Raw genomic sequence first — 16,854 nt, forward strand, 5'->3', positions numbered from 1 at the left:
CCCCTTCCTGCCTGCCTCCCCTCCCACTCACTCCCTTCCAGCCACACAGGTCCTCAGGTCCTCAGCCCACCAGGTGCTCCTGCCACAGGGCATTTGCACATGCCGAGCTCCTGCTGTCAGGCCACCCCACACCCCTCGCTCCCGCCCTCCCTGGTGCTCCTGCTTGCACACCCCATCGCTGTCTGAAATAGCACTCCGTTACCCTGCCTCATCTCTCATCGCACTTGTCCCTCCCTGACAGCTTACGCTTATTATTTATCCCCCTGGAAATGATAAATGCTCAGAAAAGTGAAGGCTCTTTTTTTTTTTAATTTCTTTATTGATTAAGGTATCACATATTTGTCCTCATCCCCCCATTCCCATCCCAAACCCCTCCCCACCCATGCCCCCACCCCCCGGCTCTTTTGTTTTGTTCACTGCTCTATTCCTCAGTGCCTGGAATAGGAATGGGGTATAGTAGATGCTTAATAAATGCTTTTTCCATGCCACACAGCACTTCCTTCAGCCCACAGAAGCCGCGATTCTCCCATTTCACAGATGTAGGAACTGAGATTCAGAGGTGTGGGGCCTACCTGCAGCCAGCCCGGCCCCTCCCCTCTGCCTGTCTGCTCCCCATCTCATTTTTCACCTGGAAAATAGTACAGCTGGTTTGCCCCCCCCCCCCACCACCCCCGCCGCCCCATTTGAGCCAGTTAAAAAGAGGCATCCTCACGGGTTTCAGAGCCCTCTCACCCTGAGCAGGGCAGTGCCCACCTGGCATGGGACAGCAACTGTAAATGCCACCCAGTCCCCAGGTCTGACCCACAGATGCGCCTGCGGGTCCCTCAAAGCCTTTCAGAAATGCAGGGCCTCTCCACACCGTGTGAGCCTGAGCTGGGCCTTCCCACAGCACATCCCCAGGCCCTGTCCCCACGGCCCTTGCCACCCATCCAGAGCTAGGCCCTGGACCCCGAGAGGCCAGCCAGGCCCTGCGGTGCTAGCTTCCTGCTCCTGCCTCGGCAGCTGCCCCCACCTGCCCCCTCCACCCCACCTTCCTCTCCGTGGGTCGTGGGAAGCGGGTGGGGGTGGACGCAGAGGTGGCATGGCCTTCACTTGACAGGAAGGAGAAGAGACCCCTCTTTGAGCCGAGGGACCTGCCCCTCACTCCTCATAGCCTGAGCCGAGGGCCTGGCCTGCCCTGACCCACTGTGGTGCAGGCCTGGACCCAGGAGCCCAGGTGGGCCCCTCCCAGGACAACCAGGAAGGAGACGAAGCTCCGTTCTGCTGTGCTCTGGGCCCCAGGGCTCCCCACCCCGTGCACAGCTGGCCCCAGGTGGGGGCCGATCAGGAAGGGGAAGGAGAGGTGTCCTCTGGGGTCCCTGCAGGGGAGAGCAGGGGTCTAGGTGCAACCAGCCTTCCCAGCAGCCAGGTCTCTGGGGGAAAGCATTAGAGCAGAGGTGAGTCTTAAGGCCACAGGCTGCTTCCCGCTGACTCAGGGGGCAGCCCAGACTCCCGGCCTCCAGCCTCCAGGCCCCAGCCCCATGGCTGAGCCAGGCATGCGGGGTCTGGCCAGGAAGGCCGTGGGCCACCTGCGCTCTCATGGTCTGGGGCTAGGAGGGGGGACTCCCCCTCGCTGGCTGGGCTGGGCAGGAACAGGCCAGTCACTGCTATCTCCCTGTACCACCCCACGCACACACCATCCACCCAACAAGCAACTGTTATCAGTCACGTGATTGAGAGAGGCCGCCATGTTCTGAAATTGAACTTCAGCTCTGCAGTAGGGTCAGGCTAGACGTGGGGTGGGGGTGGGGGTGCCCATGGAGCAGGCCAGACCAGCCATGAGAAGAGCTGGGGGCAATGTGAGTGCTCTCTCTCTCTCTGGAGCCTCAGAGCCTTGGACCACGGAAGGGAAGGGAGCCACCAGCACCTCCAGACAACAGCACCTCCTGGTGTCCAAAGCGGATCCCATATGAAGTGAGCCTCCAACTCCCGCCCCCCTTCGCTGCTGGGCGGGGGGCTGGGCCTCCTGGATATCTGGAGCTCCTTGCCCAGGACCCTGAGGCGGCGCTGATCCTGGCCGGAGGCTGCACCCAGGGCAGCGGGAGGGGCCCTCTGTATGGACCCCAGGGACCCTTCACCTGCCCAGCCCAGCCCCGAGCAGGCCCCGCGTCCCAGGGCTGCTTTCCTGGCTTTGTCCCTGTGCAGGCTGGGCAGGAACTTCCTGCTGGAGAATTCCCGGATCCTCCCTGTGAGGCCACCAGCCCGGCCTGGGAATGGGGCGGGAGGGAAGTCAGGGGCGTGCAGGCAGGGCAGGCCTGGGCCAGGGTCCTTCCCACCCCTGCCAGGTGCACAGACCTCCTATCCTCCCGCCCAGACACCCGCCGCACCTGTCCCGGAGCCCAGGGCACGGCAGCCGCAGGCACAGACCGGGGGCTAGACTGAGCCCCCCCACCCCCCACTCGGCTAGCTGAGCTTGTTCCGGGTGCCGATGAGTCGCAGGGTCCACAGACAACCAAGCAGGCTGGAGTCAAACTGGGCTTTATTCATAACCTCACAGCCCATGTCTGATTGTGGGGACAGTCTGCTGGCAGGCCACCCGCAGACGGTGGGCACCATTTATCCAGGACCCTGGCCCGGAACTCCTGGGATGTTTCCTAAGGAGAGGGGCTGCCTCCCTGGGCAGGTCCGGGCCGGGTGGGGCAGACTTGCCAGCACTGCCTCACTCTCTCGGAGGCCAGTTTCCCAGGTCATCCATCTCCTCGAGGAGCAGGCACTGGGGGCAGAGTGGGGGGAGGAAGGGGCCTCAGCATCTGGGCTCCCCTCCTGGCTCTGCACCCCAGAACCTCCCACCTACCCCCGCAGACGAGCACCTGAGGCCACCTTTCCCAGACCCTCCCCCGTGTCCCAGCTGACCCAGGCCCACCCGCCCTGGGCTACTTTCTCCCATAAAATGGAGGGACCTTTCTCCCTCCAACTGGGGGGCGGGGGGTTCCTTCAAAACCCCAGGAGTCCAGCACCCGGACGGCCCTCCCGTCCTCACCTCTGTGCTGGACACCACACCAAGGGGGCTTCACACCCTTCCCTGCAGCCTAGGCTAGGGCCTCAGCCACCTCAGCGCCCCTCTCCCGGGGCCCCAGCACTCCCCAAAGGTTGGGGGGTGGCTCCCTTCCCCCTCGGCTTGGTGTCCCTGAGAGATGAGAAGGGCGTGGGGTGGTGATGGGAACAGACCTCTGAAACACCCACGAGAGGAACATATTCCCAAGGCAGCTGTGTCCCCAGAGTGAGGGCTGAGCTGAGCCCCCACTTGCCACGCCCCCCAGAAACTCCCAGGCCCCTCCAATGCTGCTCAGGCTACCCCAGGACTGTGAGCCCTGGGCAGGGGCAGACAGGCTCAGGGGGTGGTTCTGGGGGAGGAGGAGGAGGAAGAGGGAAAAGGCAAAGGTGAGGGGCCCTGCCAAGCTGACCCCCATGTGGGTTGGGATGCGGTGGCTCAGCCCTGTGCCCAGAGCTCAGAGGGGTGCCTGTGAGGCGCCTCCGGACAATGAGAAGGCTGCCCTGAGCCCCTGGCGGGCCTGTGCTCCTGAAGCCAGAGCCCTAACCCAGGAGCGCCCTGTGCAGGTGATGGCCATACTCTCTTCATTGCCAGCAGCCCTCTCACAGGCAGAGGCCTGAAGACCCGCCTCCCAACCCGCTGCTCATCCTTCCTTCCTTCCTTCCTTCCTTCTTTCCTTCCTTCCTTCCTTCCTTCCTTCCTTCCTTCCTTCCTTCCTTTTTTTCAATTGATTTTTAGAGAGAGAGGAAAGGAGAGAGAGAGAGAGAGGTCAATTTGTTTTTCCATTCATTGATGCATCCATTGGTTGATTCTTGTATGTGCCCTGACCGGGAATTGAACTCGAAACCTTGTACCAGGACGATGCTCTAACCAGCTGAGCCCAACCCTCTGCTCTTTCCTTTGGTAAACCACACAGACAGGGGCATGTGGCCACTGAGTGGGAGAATGAGCTGATGAATAAGTAGGAATTAATGCAGAAATGACCCCGACCCATCTTTCCACAACAGAGCCATCAAGGCCCACCCAGAGGAGCTGGGACAGGCCAAGTGCTTAGGCTGATGTCAGGGGTGGGCAGTGGGTGGTCTGTGGTGTGACCAGCGGAGTCACTGTCTGGCACCTGTGTGTGTGTGTGGCGGGGGCGGGGGGGGGGTAGGCATGGGTGTGAATGGGAGAGAAAAAGAAAATGAGCAACATCATGTGAGTTACAGATGTACTAAAAGCCTTAAAGCCTCCTAGACAAGTCCCCTCGTGTTCAGATGAGGAAACTGATGCTCAGAGAGGGAAAAGGACCACCCCCCCCAAGGCCACACAGCAAGTGGATGCAAACTTAAGCCTCAAGAGTGAACATTTGGTCCTGGCCGGTTTGGCTCAATGGATAGAGCATCGGCCTGTGAACTGAAGGGTCCCAGGCTCAATTCCGGTCAGGGCACATGCCCAGGTTGTGGGCTCCATTCCCAGTAGGAGGCGTGCAGGAGGCAGCCGATCAATGATTCCCTCTCATCATTGATGTTTCTATCTCTCTCTTCCTCTCTGAAATCAATAAAAATATAATTATAGCCCTAGCTGGTTTTGCTCAGTGAATAGAGCGTTGGCCTGCAGACTGAGGGGTCCTGGGTTCGATTCTCTCATCATTGATGTTTCTATCTCTCCCTCTCCCTTCCTCTCTGAAATCAGTAAAAATATTAAATATATATATAATAATAAAAAGAGTGGACATTTGGACTCTGGGTGAAATGAGAGACAGAGAGACTGATGGGGAAGTGTGTGTGTGCAGGGGTCAGGATCAGACTCTCAGAAATACCATCGAGAAGGGATCATGCCTCCCCTACGCGGGCAGTGGGGGGCGGAGCTGGAGCCTGGGCCAGGGCCGGGGCCATGGGAGGCCTCCAGTCCTGCTTTTGCCAGTGTCCTCGGGCAGAGTGGCATACCTGGTCACCCATAATGCCCTCCAGGGTGATCTCTGGCTGGACCAGTGGCTCCTGGCCCTCATGGCTGCCCATCTTCCGGCGGCGGGACTCCTGCTGTGCTACCAGAAGCTTCTTTAACTCTGACTCCACAAAACCTGAGAGCCAGAGAGACAGGCAAGGGGCAGGAAGAAGTAGGCTGGAGCAAACTGCTGGAGGCCGAAGGAAGAGGCGGCTCTGGCTCCCATCCTGGCCCCGTGCAGTCCCTGGTCACCCTAGCCATAGGGCTTTCTTCACCCATTCCCCGGAGCCAGCCAGACGTCGCCTCCCCAAGAAACGCTTCCCATGGGCTCCCTCCAGCAAGCATGAGTGTGTCTCCTCACCTCCTGGGAGACCATGCGAGGGACAGACATCTACTCCCCTCCAGCCATGGGTCTGAAACCATCCAAACTTCCTGGGTAAGAGTCCCAGCTCTGGCACTTCCTAGCTCTGTGATCTTGGGTGAGTTACTTAACTTCTCTGTGCCTAGCTTCTCCACTGTGAAGTGGCGAGTATCAGACATACCTCAGAATCCAGCACATTATTTTGTGAAAAGCGCTTAGAAGAGGAGATGGCCCATAGAAATGATTATGTAAAGTTTAACAGTGGGACTTCTTATTATGCCCTCCCCCACTCTCATCTGCCCTCAGGGACACCCTCTGGGGCACTGTCACAGCAGTGCACACAGGGGGGAAAACCAGAGCTGGAGGTGGCCACTGAAAGGAATTCCCGGCCGGGAGGCTGGTGCAGGCGGAGCCCCAGCCACAACCTTCACCTTGCTGTCTGGCACACCCCGTGGGAGGAGGACCCTACCTACAGGAGCGAGGCCTCCCTCCCAGCCACTCTCTGGCCAACTTCCCGGGTGGTCATCTTATGTCCTATGGTACCACCTGGTGGTAAGAACTGGTATCGCACCCATGAGCCCATAGAAAACGGGGCTGCCTGGGGCGTGTTGGGAGGGGCGGTGGGGGCACCCCACTTACCCACTGTATCTATTGGCCTAAATGTCTTATGCAGTGGCGACTGGAGGGTGACTGGGACACAGAGCTTGAATGAGCTGTCCTCTTCCTCCATTTCCTCTTCCTCACCTTCCTCCTCGAGAGGCAACTGAGGGTGTGCCAGGTCACTGAGCAGGTGAGAAGGGCCCCAGCCTGCAGCCCCACCTCCACATAAAACAGAAAGCAGCCGAACAGCTCCCGGAGGCGAAGAGAGGACTGCTCCCACTCGCCAGAGCCTCACATCCTGGGCCCCACCCACGTAGGCCCGGGGAGGGCCCCACCCAAACCTCCCCCCGCGCTGCCCCAGCTTGGCCCCACAGACCTTGGCCATGGCCAGTTTCTGAAACTGCTTGTACAAGGTGAGGATGTGGTTCCAGGGAGTTGCCCCCACCTTCAAAGAAGCCCGCCCGAGTTCTCCTGTGAAGAGCAGTCACCCGACCGTCAGCCGGCAATGGGGGTGGGCTCGGCCCAGCAGGCCGGGGACAGCTGGAGGTTGAGCTGGGGGTAAGGCCGCCTGGTTTTCTTTAGCAAACACCTGCTATGCGCCAGGCACAGTTCTGGGCACTTTACAAAGGACATTTCATTTAATTCTTGCAACTACCCTCTGAGGTAGGAACTACTGCACTCTCATTTTATGGATGGGGAAACGGAGACACAGAAAGGCTGAGCAATTTGCTGCCATTACACAGCTGGCACAGTGCAGTTGGGACTCCAGGCAGCCTGCCTCCAGCCACCCCTTAGGCTGTGTCCTTCCCGGCCCAGCCCTGCAGAGTCCTCGAAAAAGAGGGCTGTTTCTGACCCCGCCCCATGCCTGACCCCGCCCCATGCCTGGCTCCGCCCCATGCCTGGCCCCGCCCCATGCCTGGCTCCGCCCCATGCCTGCGGCCCACACTCACCGTCCAACAGACGCTGCTCCTCCATGGCTAGGGCCTCAGGGCTGACCTCCAGTGGCCCCGTGGCCCTCTGCTCCACCTCCAGGGCTTGGGCAAAGTGGCCCCTGATCCCAAAGCAGAGTCAGGTGAGAGTGGGAGGCGGGGCCCAGAGACTTGGTAAAGGCCCCGGATATCCCCACATCCGCCAAGGCTCTCCCACAGGCCCTACTCAACCCCTCCATCCTCCTGCTCCCAGCTCCCCGCTGGGCCCTCTGGGGCTTCATCCTGGAGGCAGGGGGTGGGGGTGGGAACCAGGAGGGAGAGAGTGGGGGGGAGGGCAGGTGGAGGGAGAGAGTTGGGGGGAGGGCAGGTGGAGTGGGAACAGTGCACCGCCTCACCGCAGGCGACTTTCCAGCCCCAGCAGGACTCCTTTTCCTCTGGAGTCCCCCTCACTTGTGGGAGGACCCTCATCCCTGCTTCCTTCCACACCCCCCAACACACCCCTCTCCCGGTGCCTCCTCACCCTGATGTTGTCCGTCCTGCCCACCCAGGTGCCCTGTCCAGTCCTCAACCTTCCAAGGACTCCCAGTCCTGGCACCACCCCCAGCGTCCATCCAGGCCTTGTCCCAATACCTCTGCCCCAGGCCCCTTCCCACCACCCACAGCCCAGCCCCTCACCTGTCTGGGGCCCCTGCTGCCTCCTCCTCCTCCTCTTCGCTCTGCGCCTTCTCAGACAGGTTGCCCAGGACCTCTGGGCTTCCTCTGGGCAGCACCCACTGTACCTCTACACCTGGGGCCATGACGCTCAAGACCTTCATGGAGGGGGTGGTCTGGGCCCCCATGCCCCCCAGCCCCGAGGGATCACGCTGTGGTAGGGCCACAGAGGGGGTGCGGTGCCCCTGGGTGGGCCGCCTGCGCTCCTTCCTCCCGACTTGCCCCTGGCGGTGCATCATCAAGGACCCAGCATGCTGCTCTTTCAAGGGGCACTCCTGATCTCCCAGCAGGGTCCTATCGGAGCTCTTCGGGCCTCCCTTGCTCCCCACCAGGCTACGAAAGAAGCGGAACATGGAGGAGCGGTCCACATTTCGAGACCGAGGGGTTGGAGCTGGGCTCTCCATCCTGAGAGGGACCCTGACTCCGAGGGAGGGGCTGTAGCAGCCCCCCAGGACCAACTGCTTAAGAACTGGAGGAGCTTTCAAATTAAAAGCTCCCGTTGGAAACTTCCAGGAGCTCTAGAAGGCAAAGGGCAGGCAGGCGGGAGTGGGGGAGTGTTGGGGGGACGTGGTGGGGGGATTGGCTGGGGGCAGAGAGGGCAGGGGGTTGCTGAGGCAGGGAGGAGGCATGGGGAGCCAGCCTGCGGGTGGTTGGTGAGGAAGCATGTGGGTGGGGAGTGGGCAGAGGAGGCTTGGGGAATCCGGGCCCTGAGAAGGGGGCAAGGGGTCTAGAGGACTTGGCACACCCTCTTTGCACCTGGCTGGTCCTTCCCTGGCTGTGGCCAGAGGGCTCTCCCCTCTCTCCCCTCCCTCCCCTCCAGGCACCCAGTTCCCTCGCGTCCAGGTGGGCACACAGACCTCCCTTGTTTTGTTTTGTTTTTCCCCCAGAGAATTCCTTTATTGAAACTTTCATTAAGTTTTACCATGAAATTTTACATATATGATGGAAAATACATACCGATTACACGTCAGAAAAAATCCTTCAGTGGTATTGCTCTATAGGGTACTGCTAATTCCAGGGGACCCTCCAGTATTTGGATTTGACGGCAGGGCTCATTTCTGTCCCTCAAACAGTGCCCATTTTCCCATTTGCTGGTAGGAAATGATGTTTTTTTTTTTTTGTTTTTTTTTTAAAATATATTTTATTGATTTTTTACAGAGAGGAAGGAAGAGTGATAGATAGTCAGAAACATCGATCAGCTGCCTCCTGCGCACCCCCCACCGGGGATGTGCCCACAACCAAGTTACATGCCCTTGACCGGAATCGAACCTGGGGCCCCCCAGTCCGCAGTCCGACGCTCTATCCACTGAGCCAAACCAGTTTTGGCAATGATGGGGTTTTTTTTGTTTGCTTTGTTTTTAATGTATTTTTATTGACTTTAGAGAGGAAAGGAAAGGGAGAGATAGGAACATCAATGATGAGAGAGAATCATTGATTGGCTGCCTCCTGCATGCCCCCCACTGAGGATCGAGCCTGCAATCCGGGCATGTGCCCTGAATGGGAACTGAACCCTGACCTCCTGGTTCAGAAGTCAACACTCAACCACTGAGCCATGCCCGGCCAGGTGGAAATGACGTTTTTATATATTTTGAACTAGCATGTGTACTTTTGACTCCACGCCAAGGTGCATCAGTCTCAATCATTAATTTCTCACCAGGTATTGACTTCTAACCTCCCCCAGGAGCTCAGTGTTCAGCGAGCAGCACTAGGTCCTATGGAGACCCACGCCAGCGGGCAGCCGGTGCTGCCCAGGTTCCATCAAACGACTGCGCTGCTCCACCCACACCCCCAGCTAGCTTTATTACATGCAAAAAGCCAGTCCGAGCTGGTTTGGCTCAGTGGATAGAGGTTGGCCTGCGGATTGAAGGACCCCAGGTTGATTCCGGTCAAGGGCACATGCCCCAGTTGGTTCTGGGCTCGATCCCCAGTAGGGGGTGTGCAGGAGGCAACCCATTAATGATTCTCATCATTGATGTTTCTATTTCTCTCTCCCTTCCTCTCTGAAATCCATAAAAATATATATTTTAAAAATTCAGCATGTGAGTTTCAACAGTGAAGAAACATTGGTAATTTTGTCTGTTCTGACAGTTCAAATTGTTTTTCAAAATATTTGAGCTGAGTATCTTTGGGACAAAACGGTAGTCCGTCAAGATGGAGTCCACATTCCCCTTTTGCTACAACTTTCCCCTCTTGTTTTCAGCAAGATTAGCGACTCCATTAAGTAAATACCAGGGTTATTCTTTTCAAACTCATCACGTCTTGTAGGGTGACATCCAATTGTATTGAAAAACATTTCATCTGTTTGTGCCAAATGTGGTGCATATTTTCCACCTGGAGTCGTAAACTCTCGCTCCACCGCTCCCTGTATTACATCCTGTAAGACATCTTGGTGCTTTGGAAGCTGCCCCCCAAATTTCTCTGAGCGTAGGATCCGTCAAGTTTATACCAATACCCCCAAACTTGAAGCGACTCAGAACTGCGGTGCCCTGTTGTCCCTGGCGGAAGCGGAAGGCCCTCGCTGTGGTTTCATTTGCTCACCTGCCTATCCCCTTCGGGTTTCTAGTTCCAGAGACCACAGAGGTGCCTGGTACACCGAGTTGCACGTTGAATCTCAGTTTAGTATTGTTATTCCCCACCGCACCTCCAGACTTCATTATAAACCCAGCTCGGTGACTTCCGGAGAGCTCCTTAAACCCACTGAGCCTCAGTTGGCTCATCTGTACAGTGGGTGTAGTGGATGGCGCTACGTCCAAGGGTTGTTGAGAAGATTCAATGAGAAGATTCACTTGCTAAAATGCAAAAGAAACATCACCATCCTGATTTTTTTCATTGGTATTGACTGATGGGAGAGAGAAAAGATCAAGGATCAGGGGTGGGAAAAGCAGCGGGGAGGAGGAGCCACTCGCTGGGTGGGGGCTGCGGGTTGAGGGGCGAGCGCAGACCGCCCCCGGCTGGGAGACCGTATATCCGCATCCGGCGGCTGCCGAGCAACTTCCTCTAGAGGGAGCTGATGGAAGCCGGGAGCTGCCGGCTCCTCCACGAAGCCTCCTGGGTCACACTGGAACTTGCAGAGACTGCATCGGACACCAGGAATTCGCTGACAGCCACTCCTGGAAGCCGAGCCTGGGCAGCTAACCCTGGAGCAGCCCCTCGGGACCCCCAGCCTCGGCCCCACTGAGCCATCCCTGGCCTAGTCCGGGATCTGGGTAGGTAAGCCGGCAGGGTCCGGCCCATCCTCTCTGATGGATCATGGCAACCCCAGGCTCAGGGTGGGGCAGGGAGAGTGCTGGAAGTGGGCTGGGGAGGGTAGGCTTTGCCCGGGCAGCTTCCACAACCCCCAAGCGGGGCCTGATCCGGCCAGGGCTGCCTCTGCTGCCCCTCATGCTCTGGCCCTGGGTGAATGAGAATCGGGTGCGAAGGACCAAGCCTTTTAGCAGTCTGGGAGGCCAGAATGGAGGTCAAAGCCAAGGTCAAGGCTGGGGGAGAACTCTTAACGGCGCTTCCTGCTGCCCAGGAGCCCTAGACGGGGTCTGCAGCCCCACCAGGCCTTTCCCCTGGGGAACATCCCGGGCTCAGCAAACCCGGTAGATGGGGTGCAGGGGACTCGCCTTACCAGGAAGTCATGCCTCCTGGACAGGCAGGGGTAGGCCCTGGTCGGCAGAGGCCTCCCTCTGGTCCTGGGGCTGTGCCGAGGCTCCACCCGCTCCAGCAGGGAGCTCTGGGGTGGAGGGAACGGGAGTTGCAGGTGCAGGCAGCATCCTCTGGCCCTGCTGTCCTGGGGTGCTGGGTTTGGGGGACCAGGGGAGAGGCAAGGGCATCTTCTTCCAGGAGGAGCTGGAAGTGGGGGTGCTAGGCAAAGGCCTGTTTTGAGAGGCACCTGGGGATGGAGGAGGAGGGCCTGCCTTCTCCCCAGCCCCGCCCTGAGAAAGGAGAGGCTGGGAGCCCTACAAAAATAGCCCAGGCCTGACAGAAGGGGGGCAAGAAGGGTACAAAAAGGGCGGCTCTGCCTGGCCCAGGGTGGGGCCTTACCCTCCCTGGGGATGGAGGGAGGGTGTGGGGGGTTCGGGGAAATGCTTGGGTGTGTGGGGAAATGGAGGGGTGCAAATTGAAAGTGAAACAGCTCATGTCCTGGAACTACTCCCGCTGTCTAGGGTTCATAGCAGATCAGGCCACTCTGCTGGGCAGAAAAAAACGGGCTGGGCAGGAGAGCAAGTGTGGGGTGAGGGGGCGCCAGCGGAAGGCAGGCGGGGGGGGCTGTGCTGGAGGCCTGGCTGCAAGGCAGGAGTGGAGGACACAGGCCAGGCCTAACCAGAGAAAGATGCCCTGGGAGGAACACCCTCTGAGACCCACAAACTGGAAAATAAATCTTAAATGTGTTGAATATACGGGCTTGTGGAGATTCAGTCACCAGCCTGACTCCCTGACCAGCTCTGTGGCCTGGGGCACTCACCTCCGTGTGCCTCACTTGCCACCTGTGAAATGGGTATGACGATGCCTGCCTTGCTGGGTGAGTGCCATTTCAGTGTCCGGCACCCCGGAGGGAGTTCACAGCTGGTAGATATCCACCATCAGCGCTCAGAAGTGTTTGTGGCTCACAGGCCTGAGCTGGAAAACAGGTGTGTTCTGACCAGCCAAGGGCAAGTGGGGCCTTCGAAGTCCTTGGCTGGAAGGTGGCCAGCCTGTGGTGACCCTGCGACCCTGTGCCCTGGTGCGGGGCAGGTCCGGGACTCCAGGACTGAGCTGAAATTGACTTGAGAAGCACTGGGGCCCTGGATGCCGGGGTGCAGGCCCCTGCATGGGATCTTGGCTGCTTTGCTTTTCTCACCCCTGGGCTTCCCTGAAGAGTTGCCAGTGAAATGCAAGGGGCCGGAGCTCGGACAGGGGTGTCCTTCTGGGAGGCGGGGCCACTTGACTCCTGTGTGGCTGTGGAAACCGCTGGTCTGTGGCCCCTGCTTGTCCCCATCTTTGCTTTTTCTCACCATCCCCACAGGCTAACACTGCTCTCCCCTGGGACCTGAAAAATGGCATCTGGGCAAGGACCGGGCCCGCCCAGGCAGGACTGTGAAGGGCCTGCCCCGGCCTCCACTTCGGGTAAGGGTCTTCTGCCCCTTGTCCACTCCATACCACCAGGGCGGCGATGAGGACAGAGGGCAGCAGTGAGGACAGAGGGCGGGTGTGGACCGGACCAGGAAGGGCCACGGCAGGCGCTCTGCCTCAGTGAACTCACCTTGGATGCGGGGGAAATGATCTCCACCCATGGCAGGTGGCCTGCTGGGCCAGAGCGATCCTGGGAAGCCCTGGAGCTGGGAGGGGCCGGGGTTGCAGAGGTGGGAGGGGCTGGGGAGTGAGCGGGCCCTGGGACGGTGCCATCCCAGTGCCAGGGGCGGGATGGGTAAGAAGAAGGAAGAGTGGGCGTGGCTGGCCTGTCCCTGCGGGAGGAGAAATGAAGAAGTAGATGGCTTATTACATGGGGGAAACGATTGATCAATCGATTGATCGATCGTACCTTTGGGAAGAAGTAAGATGGCTGCCCTTCCCTCTTCGAAGGGGACCCCGGGAAGCCTGCAGCTTTCTCATGGGCTGTTCCCTGGACTTTGGGTTCAGCCCCAGGTCTGCCACTATGTCCCCATGTGACATATGGCCCCACGATCCCTAAGCCATAAGGGCTGGGCCCTCGTCACACTAAACTCAGGGCCCAAATGCCCGGGTTATCCTGGCCCCATTCTGGCTGTGGGACCTTGTGGCAGTGACTGCCCTCCCAGCCTCAGGCCTCATTCCCGCCTACAAGTGGGGACTAAGTGGAAAGTGCCGGGAGATGAGCCTGCATCGAGCAAGCACTGGGGGTGAACTTGGGGCGACAGCCGGAGCCTGCTGCCCGGGGTGAGGACAGCAGTGACCTGGAGGAAGAGTGACCATCCCCAAAGCTGGAGCTGCCAGATCCAGCCTTCCTCCCTGACTCCCGGCTTTGATCCTCAGAGGAGCAGGTAGCCCGGGACACGGAGGAGGTTTTCCGCAGCTACGTTTTTTACCGCCATCAGCAGGAGCAGGAAGCTGAGGGGGCGGCCCCCGCTGACCCAGAGATGGTCACCTTGTCCCCAGAGCCTGCCAGGTGAGCAGAGCCCCACGGGGACACCTCAGGGAGGCAGATGCTCACATGGGTCACCATGGAGGTCCTGGGAGCTGGGGGGCCATGGGGGGGGGGGTTGGGCCTCTTGCCCTTCTTTCTTTCTGGCTCCTTATTCATCTTGGGCTTCCCCCCCACCTCCACCCCGCTCCCCTGGGGCACCTTGTCGCTGGGCCAAGCCCAGCCCTCGTATCTGAGAACACTGCGGGGACCTCCGGGGGGGATGCACAGGCCAGGGGCATCCCGAGCAGAAGGCCTAGCCGGGAGCCTGGGCCCGGCCCTGACAGCTGTCCCTTGCTCCCTGTTGCCTCCCACTCCTCCAGCACCTTGGGGCAGGTGGGTCGGCAGCTCGCCATCATTGGGGACGACATCAACCAGCGCTACGACTCGGAGTTCCACACCATGTTGCAGCACCTGCAGCCGACCCCAGAGAACGCCTACCAGTACTTCACCAAGATTGCCTCCAGGTAGGCCCGGCCCTGCCTCTGCCCGCACCTCCATGCCGCGCCCCGCCCCTGGGAGGGGACACTTCTCCGTCAGTGTCAGGAGGCGTGTTTGTGTCCCCACGCCTGCTGTTAACTCACGTGTGGCCTCGGGCCCGTGTGCTTGCTGGGTCCCAGACTCCTCATCTCCGGTGCGTGAGCACTTGACCGTTTAGGTCAGGACTGCGGAGGGGCCCAGTGGGGAGGTCCCCGAGCCGCCCTGCCCAGCTAGGCAACAGCTGTCCTGCTAATTTAGAGCCACATTTCACACCAAGACAGTAAGGTTGCCGCCTGCTACCAGGTCCCGGAATAGGCAGTCCGGTGCGGTGGTTAGGGACCAAATGCTGGTCACAGCTCAGCTTTGCCACTTGCTATCTTTGTGAACTGCCTGCCCTCTGTCTCCTCGTCCATAAAATGGAGCGGGCCACTCAGGACGGGGGCCGCACGTACAAGGTGTTGCCACGGGCAGGTGTGGAGCTGGGGTGAGAGCAGGGGTAGCAGTAGGCTTAGGGTTTGGGTTCGGGTTCCTGCTCAGCTGGAGCCACGCCCAGGCCCTCAGAGGCCAGCCCCACCGTGCGATTCCAGGATGTGTCCTAACCTCCTCTTCTGTCCTTCTCTCTGCTGCCCCTCGGCTGCCAGGCCAGCAGCGCCCACAGGTAATCTCCCTGCTGCCTCTGCCACTGCTCTGCCCTGTGCCCCTGCGCCCACAGCACCAGGGCCCCCGGTGGCGGCGGCGGCGGCCCTGTTCTGTGCCCTCTGAGCTTTCTCCTTTCACAGAGACGCAGGCTCTCACCAAACAGCAGCCAGGCGGGCACCTCTGCCACCTTGACTCACTGCTAAGCCGTGTTGCCTTCCCGCTGGGGGGGTGCGGGGGGGAGCAGCCCCCTAGGCACCCACTGATGGCCCATGCTCTGCCCGCAGCCTGTTTGAGAGTGGAATCAACTGGGGCCGGGTGGTGGCTCTCCTGGGCTTTGGCTACCGCCTGGCACTCTACGTCTACCAGCGAGGCCTGACCGGCTTCCTGGGCCAGGTGACCCGCTTTGTGGCTGACTTCATTCTGCATCACTGCATTGCCCGGTGGATCGCGCAGCGGGGCGGCTGGGTGAGTGCCCAGCGCTGGCAGCCTCCTTGTGCTGCTGGGCTGCCCCCCTGAGTCCCCCCTGAGTCCCTCGGTGCCTGTATCCACTACCAGCCCCTCTGACCGCCCCCCCCCCCCCCCCCCCCCGTCTCCTGGCAGGTGGCAGCCCTGGACCTGGGCAACGGCCCCATCCGGAATGTGCTGATAGTTCTGGCTGTGGTTCTGTTGGGCCAATTTGTGGTACGAAGATTCTTCCAGTCATGACCCCAGGAGGGTCCTTTGGGGTCCCAGCTGAGACCCCCGCCTGGACTTTGGCCAAGCCTTCTTCCTTCACCCATCCCCTGCAGGGGTCCCCCCTCAAGGGTACAGAAGCTTTAGCAAGTGGCACTCCGGCTTTGAAAAGGGCCCCTGCCCGGGGTCGGTCAGGCTGCAGGGGCACCCCAACATTACATGGTGCTAATGGGCCCCCTCTCTGGGCTCAGCTCTCTCTGCTGGGCTTTGGGGAGGTTGATAACTTGGGGAAGCAAGAAGCTAGGAGGCACTTTTCCCCAAGAAGTTTTTAATGGTTTTAGCTTTTTATAATGCCCTTAGGACACCCCCACCCCTCGTCCCCACCACTCTGCCAACAAGCCAGGACCTGGGATATGGGGGTTAGTAGGCCTCTCCTATGTCCCAGATTCAGCTGTTCTAGAAGGTCAGAGCTCGAGAGCTGGCCTGGAGCCCAGTCCTGGCCCTTCCAAAGCATCATGTCCCCAACAGGGCTGGCCGGGATTGGGGGACAAGGACCTACTTAACTTCCCCCCACCCCACCTATATTGCCTTGGCCGGCGGACTCTCAGGGATTAGGGGCCCGGGGTGTGGGGTGAGGATGCAGACTGAGCTGTCTGACTTTATCCACCAGGTCCCTCCCACCCTGCCTCCTGAGGCCCTCAGTCCTCTCCCTTCCCCTCCCCACTTACTCGAGGCGTCACTGCTTGAGAAGGCTGCCTGCCCCCATCACTCCATACCAGGGGTCAGAGCCTCCTTGCAGACTATCGGGTTCAGGAGTGTGGTTTGTGATGGTCAGGGAAAGGGGGCAGGAGCTCATCTTGAGGTTTCTGAGAGAAGGGCTATTAACATCACCAGAAACCCCAAGGCTGCGATCCGCTCTCATGGCCTGGGCGCAGTGTAATCTGGGAGGGAGAACTGAATACTTGAACTTTACCCCAAGTCCACCATCTGCCTAAGCCCCTCCTGGGAGTGGGGGTAGGAGTGGGGGTGGGGGGTCTTGTCTATCTTATACAGCCTGGGGATTTGGGAAGAGAAATGGTTGATTTAGCCAAACGCAGGGAGGAGATGCAGATGTAGCCCCCTGGCCACCCCCTGACAATAAACTGCCTCTGCCTCCCACTGGGAATTGTCGCCTCTGTCAGTCCTCTTTCCCTCGGGTGGGTGAGGGAGCCTGGGCACGCCTGGCATTCACCTGGTCTATTACTGAATCAGCTCTCTTCTTGGGCTCCCAGAACCCTATGGAGGGCCGGCTGTGGTGCTCCAGCCCTCGGCGGCCTTGGACCCTCCCCCCCATTTCTGAGTCCTAGGCCAGTTTCCACCCCCTGTGAAGCTGGCAGACCCT

General features: G+C 59.8%; 2 protein-coding genes across 2 annotated transcripts; one reads left to right on the plus strand and one right to left on the minus strand.

The window, feature by feature from the left end:
- Positions 1–2,698: 2,698 nt before the first annotated feature.
- Positions 2,699–7,962, minus strand: LOC308246746 (gametogenetin-binding protein 1-like; the record flags this gene model as incomplete). The annotated part of the gene is made up of 7 exons (XM_080665128.1): positions 2,699–2,752; positions 4,960–5,093; positions 5,958–6,081; positions 6,295–6,389; positions 6,869–6,969; positions 7,074–7,129; positions 7,543–7,962. The coding sequence occupies 7 exons, from the start codon at positions 7,960–7,962 to the stop codon at positions 2,699–2,701; spliced, it is 984 nt and encodes a 327-aa protein (XP_080521254.1).
- Positions 7,963–10,544: 2,582 nt separating this feature from the next.
- Positions 10,545–16,636, plus strand: BAK1 (BCL2 antagonist/killer 1). The gene is made up of 6 exons (XM_080665455.1): positions 10,545–10,764; positions 12,549–12,649; positions 13,535–13,667; positions 14,006–14,149; positions 15,086–15,266; positions 15,402–16,636. The coding sequence occupies exons 2-6, from the start codon at positions 12,580–12,582 to the stop codon at positions 15,504–15,506; spliced, it is 633 nt and encodes a 210-aa protein (XP_080521581.1). The 5' UTR covers positions 10,545–10,764; positions 12,549–12,579; the 3' UTR covers positions 15,507–16,636.
- The last annotated feature ends 218 nt before the right edge of the window (positions 16,637–16,854 follow it).

This window comes from Plecotus auritus (assembly GCF_963455305.1).
Source record: "Plecotus auritus genome assembly, chromosome: 4".
Taxonomy (NCBI): Eukaryota; Metazoa; Chordata; class Mammalia; order Chiroptera; family Vespertilionidae; genus Plecotus; species Plecotus auritus.

Excerpts from the sequence above, each read along its gene's own strand:
- BAK1 (XM_080665455.1), top strand. The coding sequence starts at position 12,580 with ATGGCATCTGGGCAAGGACCGGGCCCGCCCAGGCAGGACTGTGAAGGG. Across the intron at positions 13,668-14,005 it reads TTGTCCCCAGAGCCTGCCAG|CACCTTGGGGCAGGTGGGTC; the intron begins GTGAGCAGAGCC and ends CCACTCCTCCAG. Across the intron at positions 15,267-15,401 it reads TCGCGCAGCGGGGCGGCTGG|GTGGCAGCCCTGGACCTGGG; the intron begins GTGAGTGCCCAG and ends GTCTCCTGGCAG.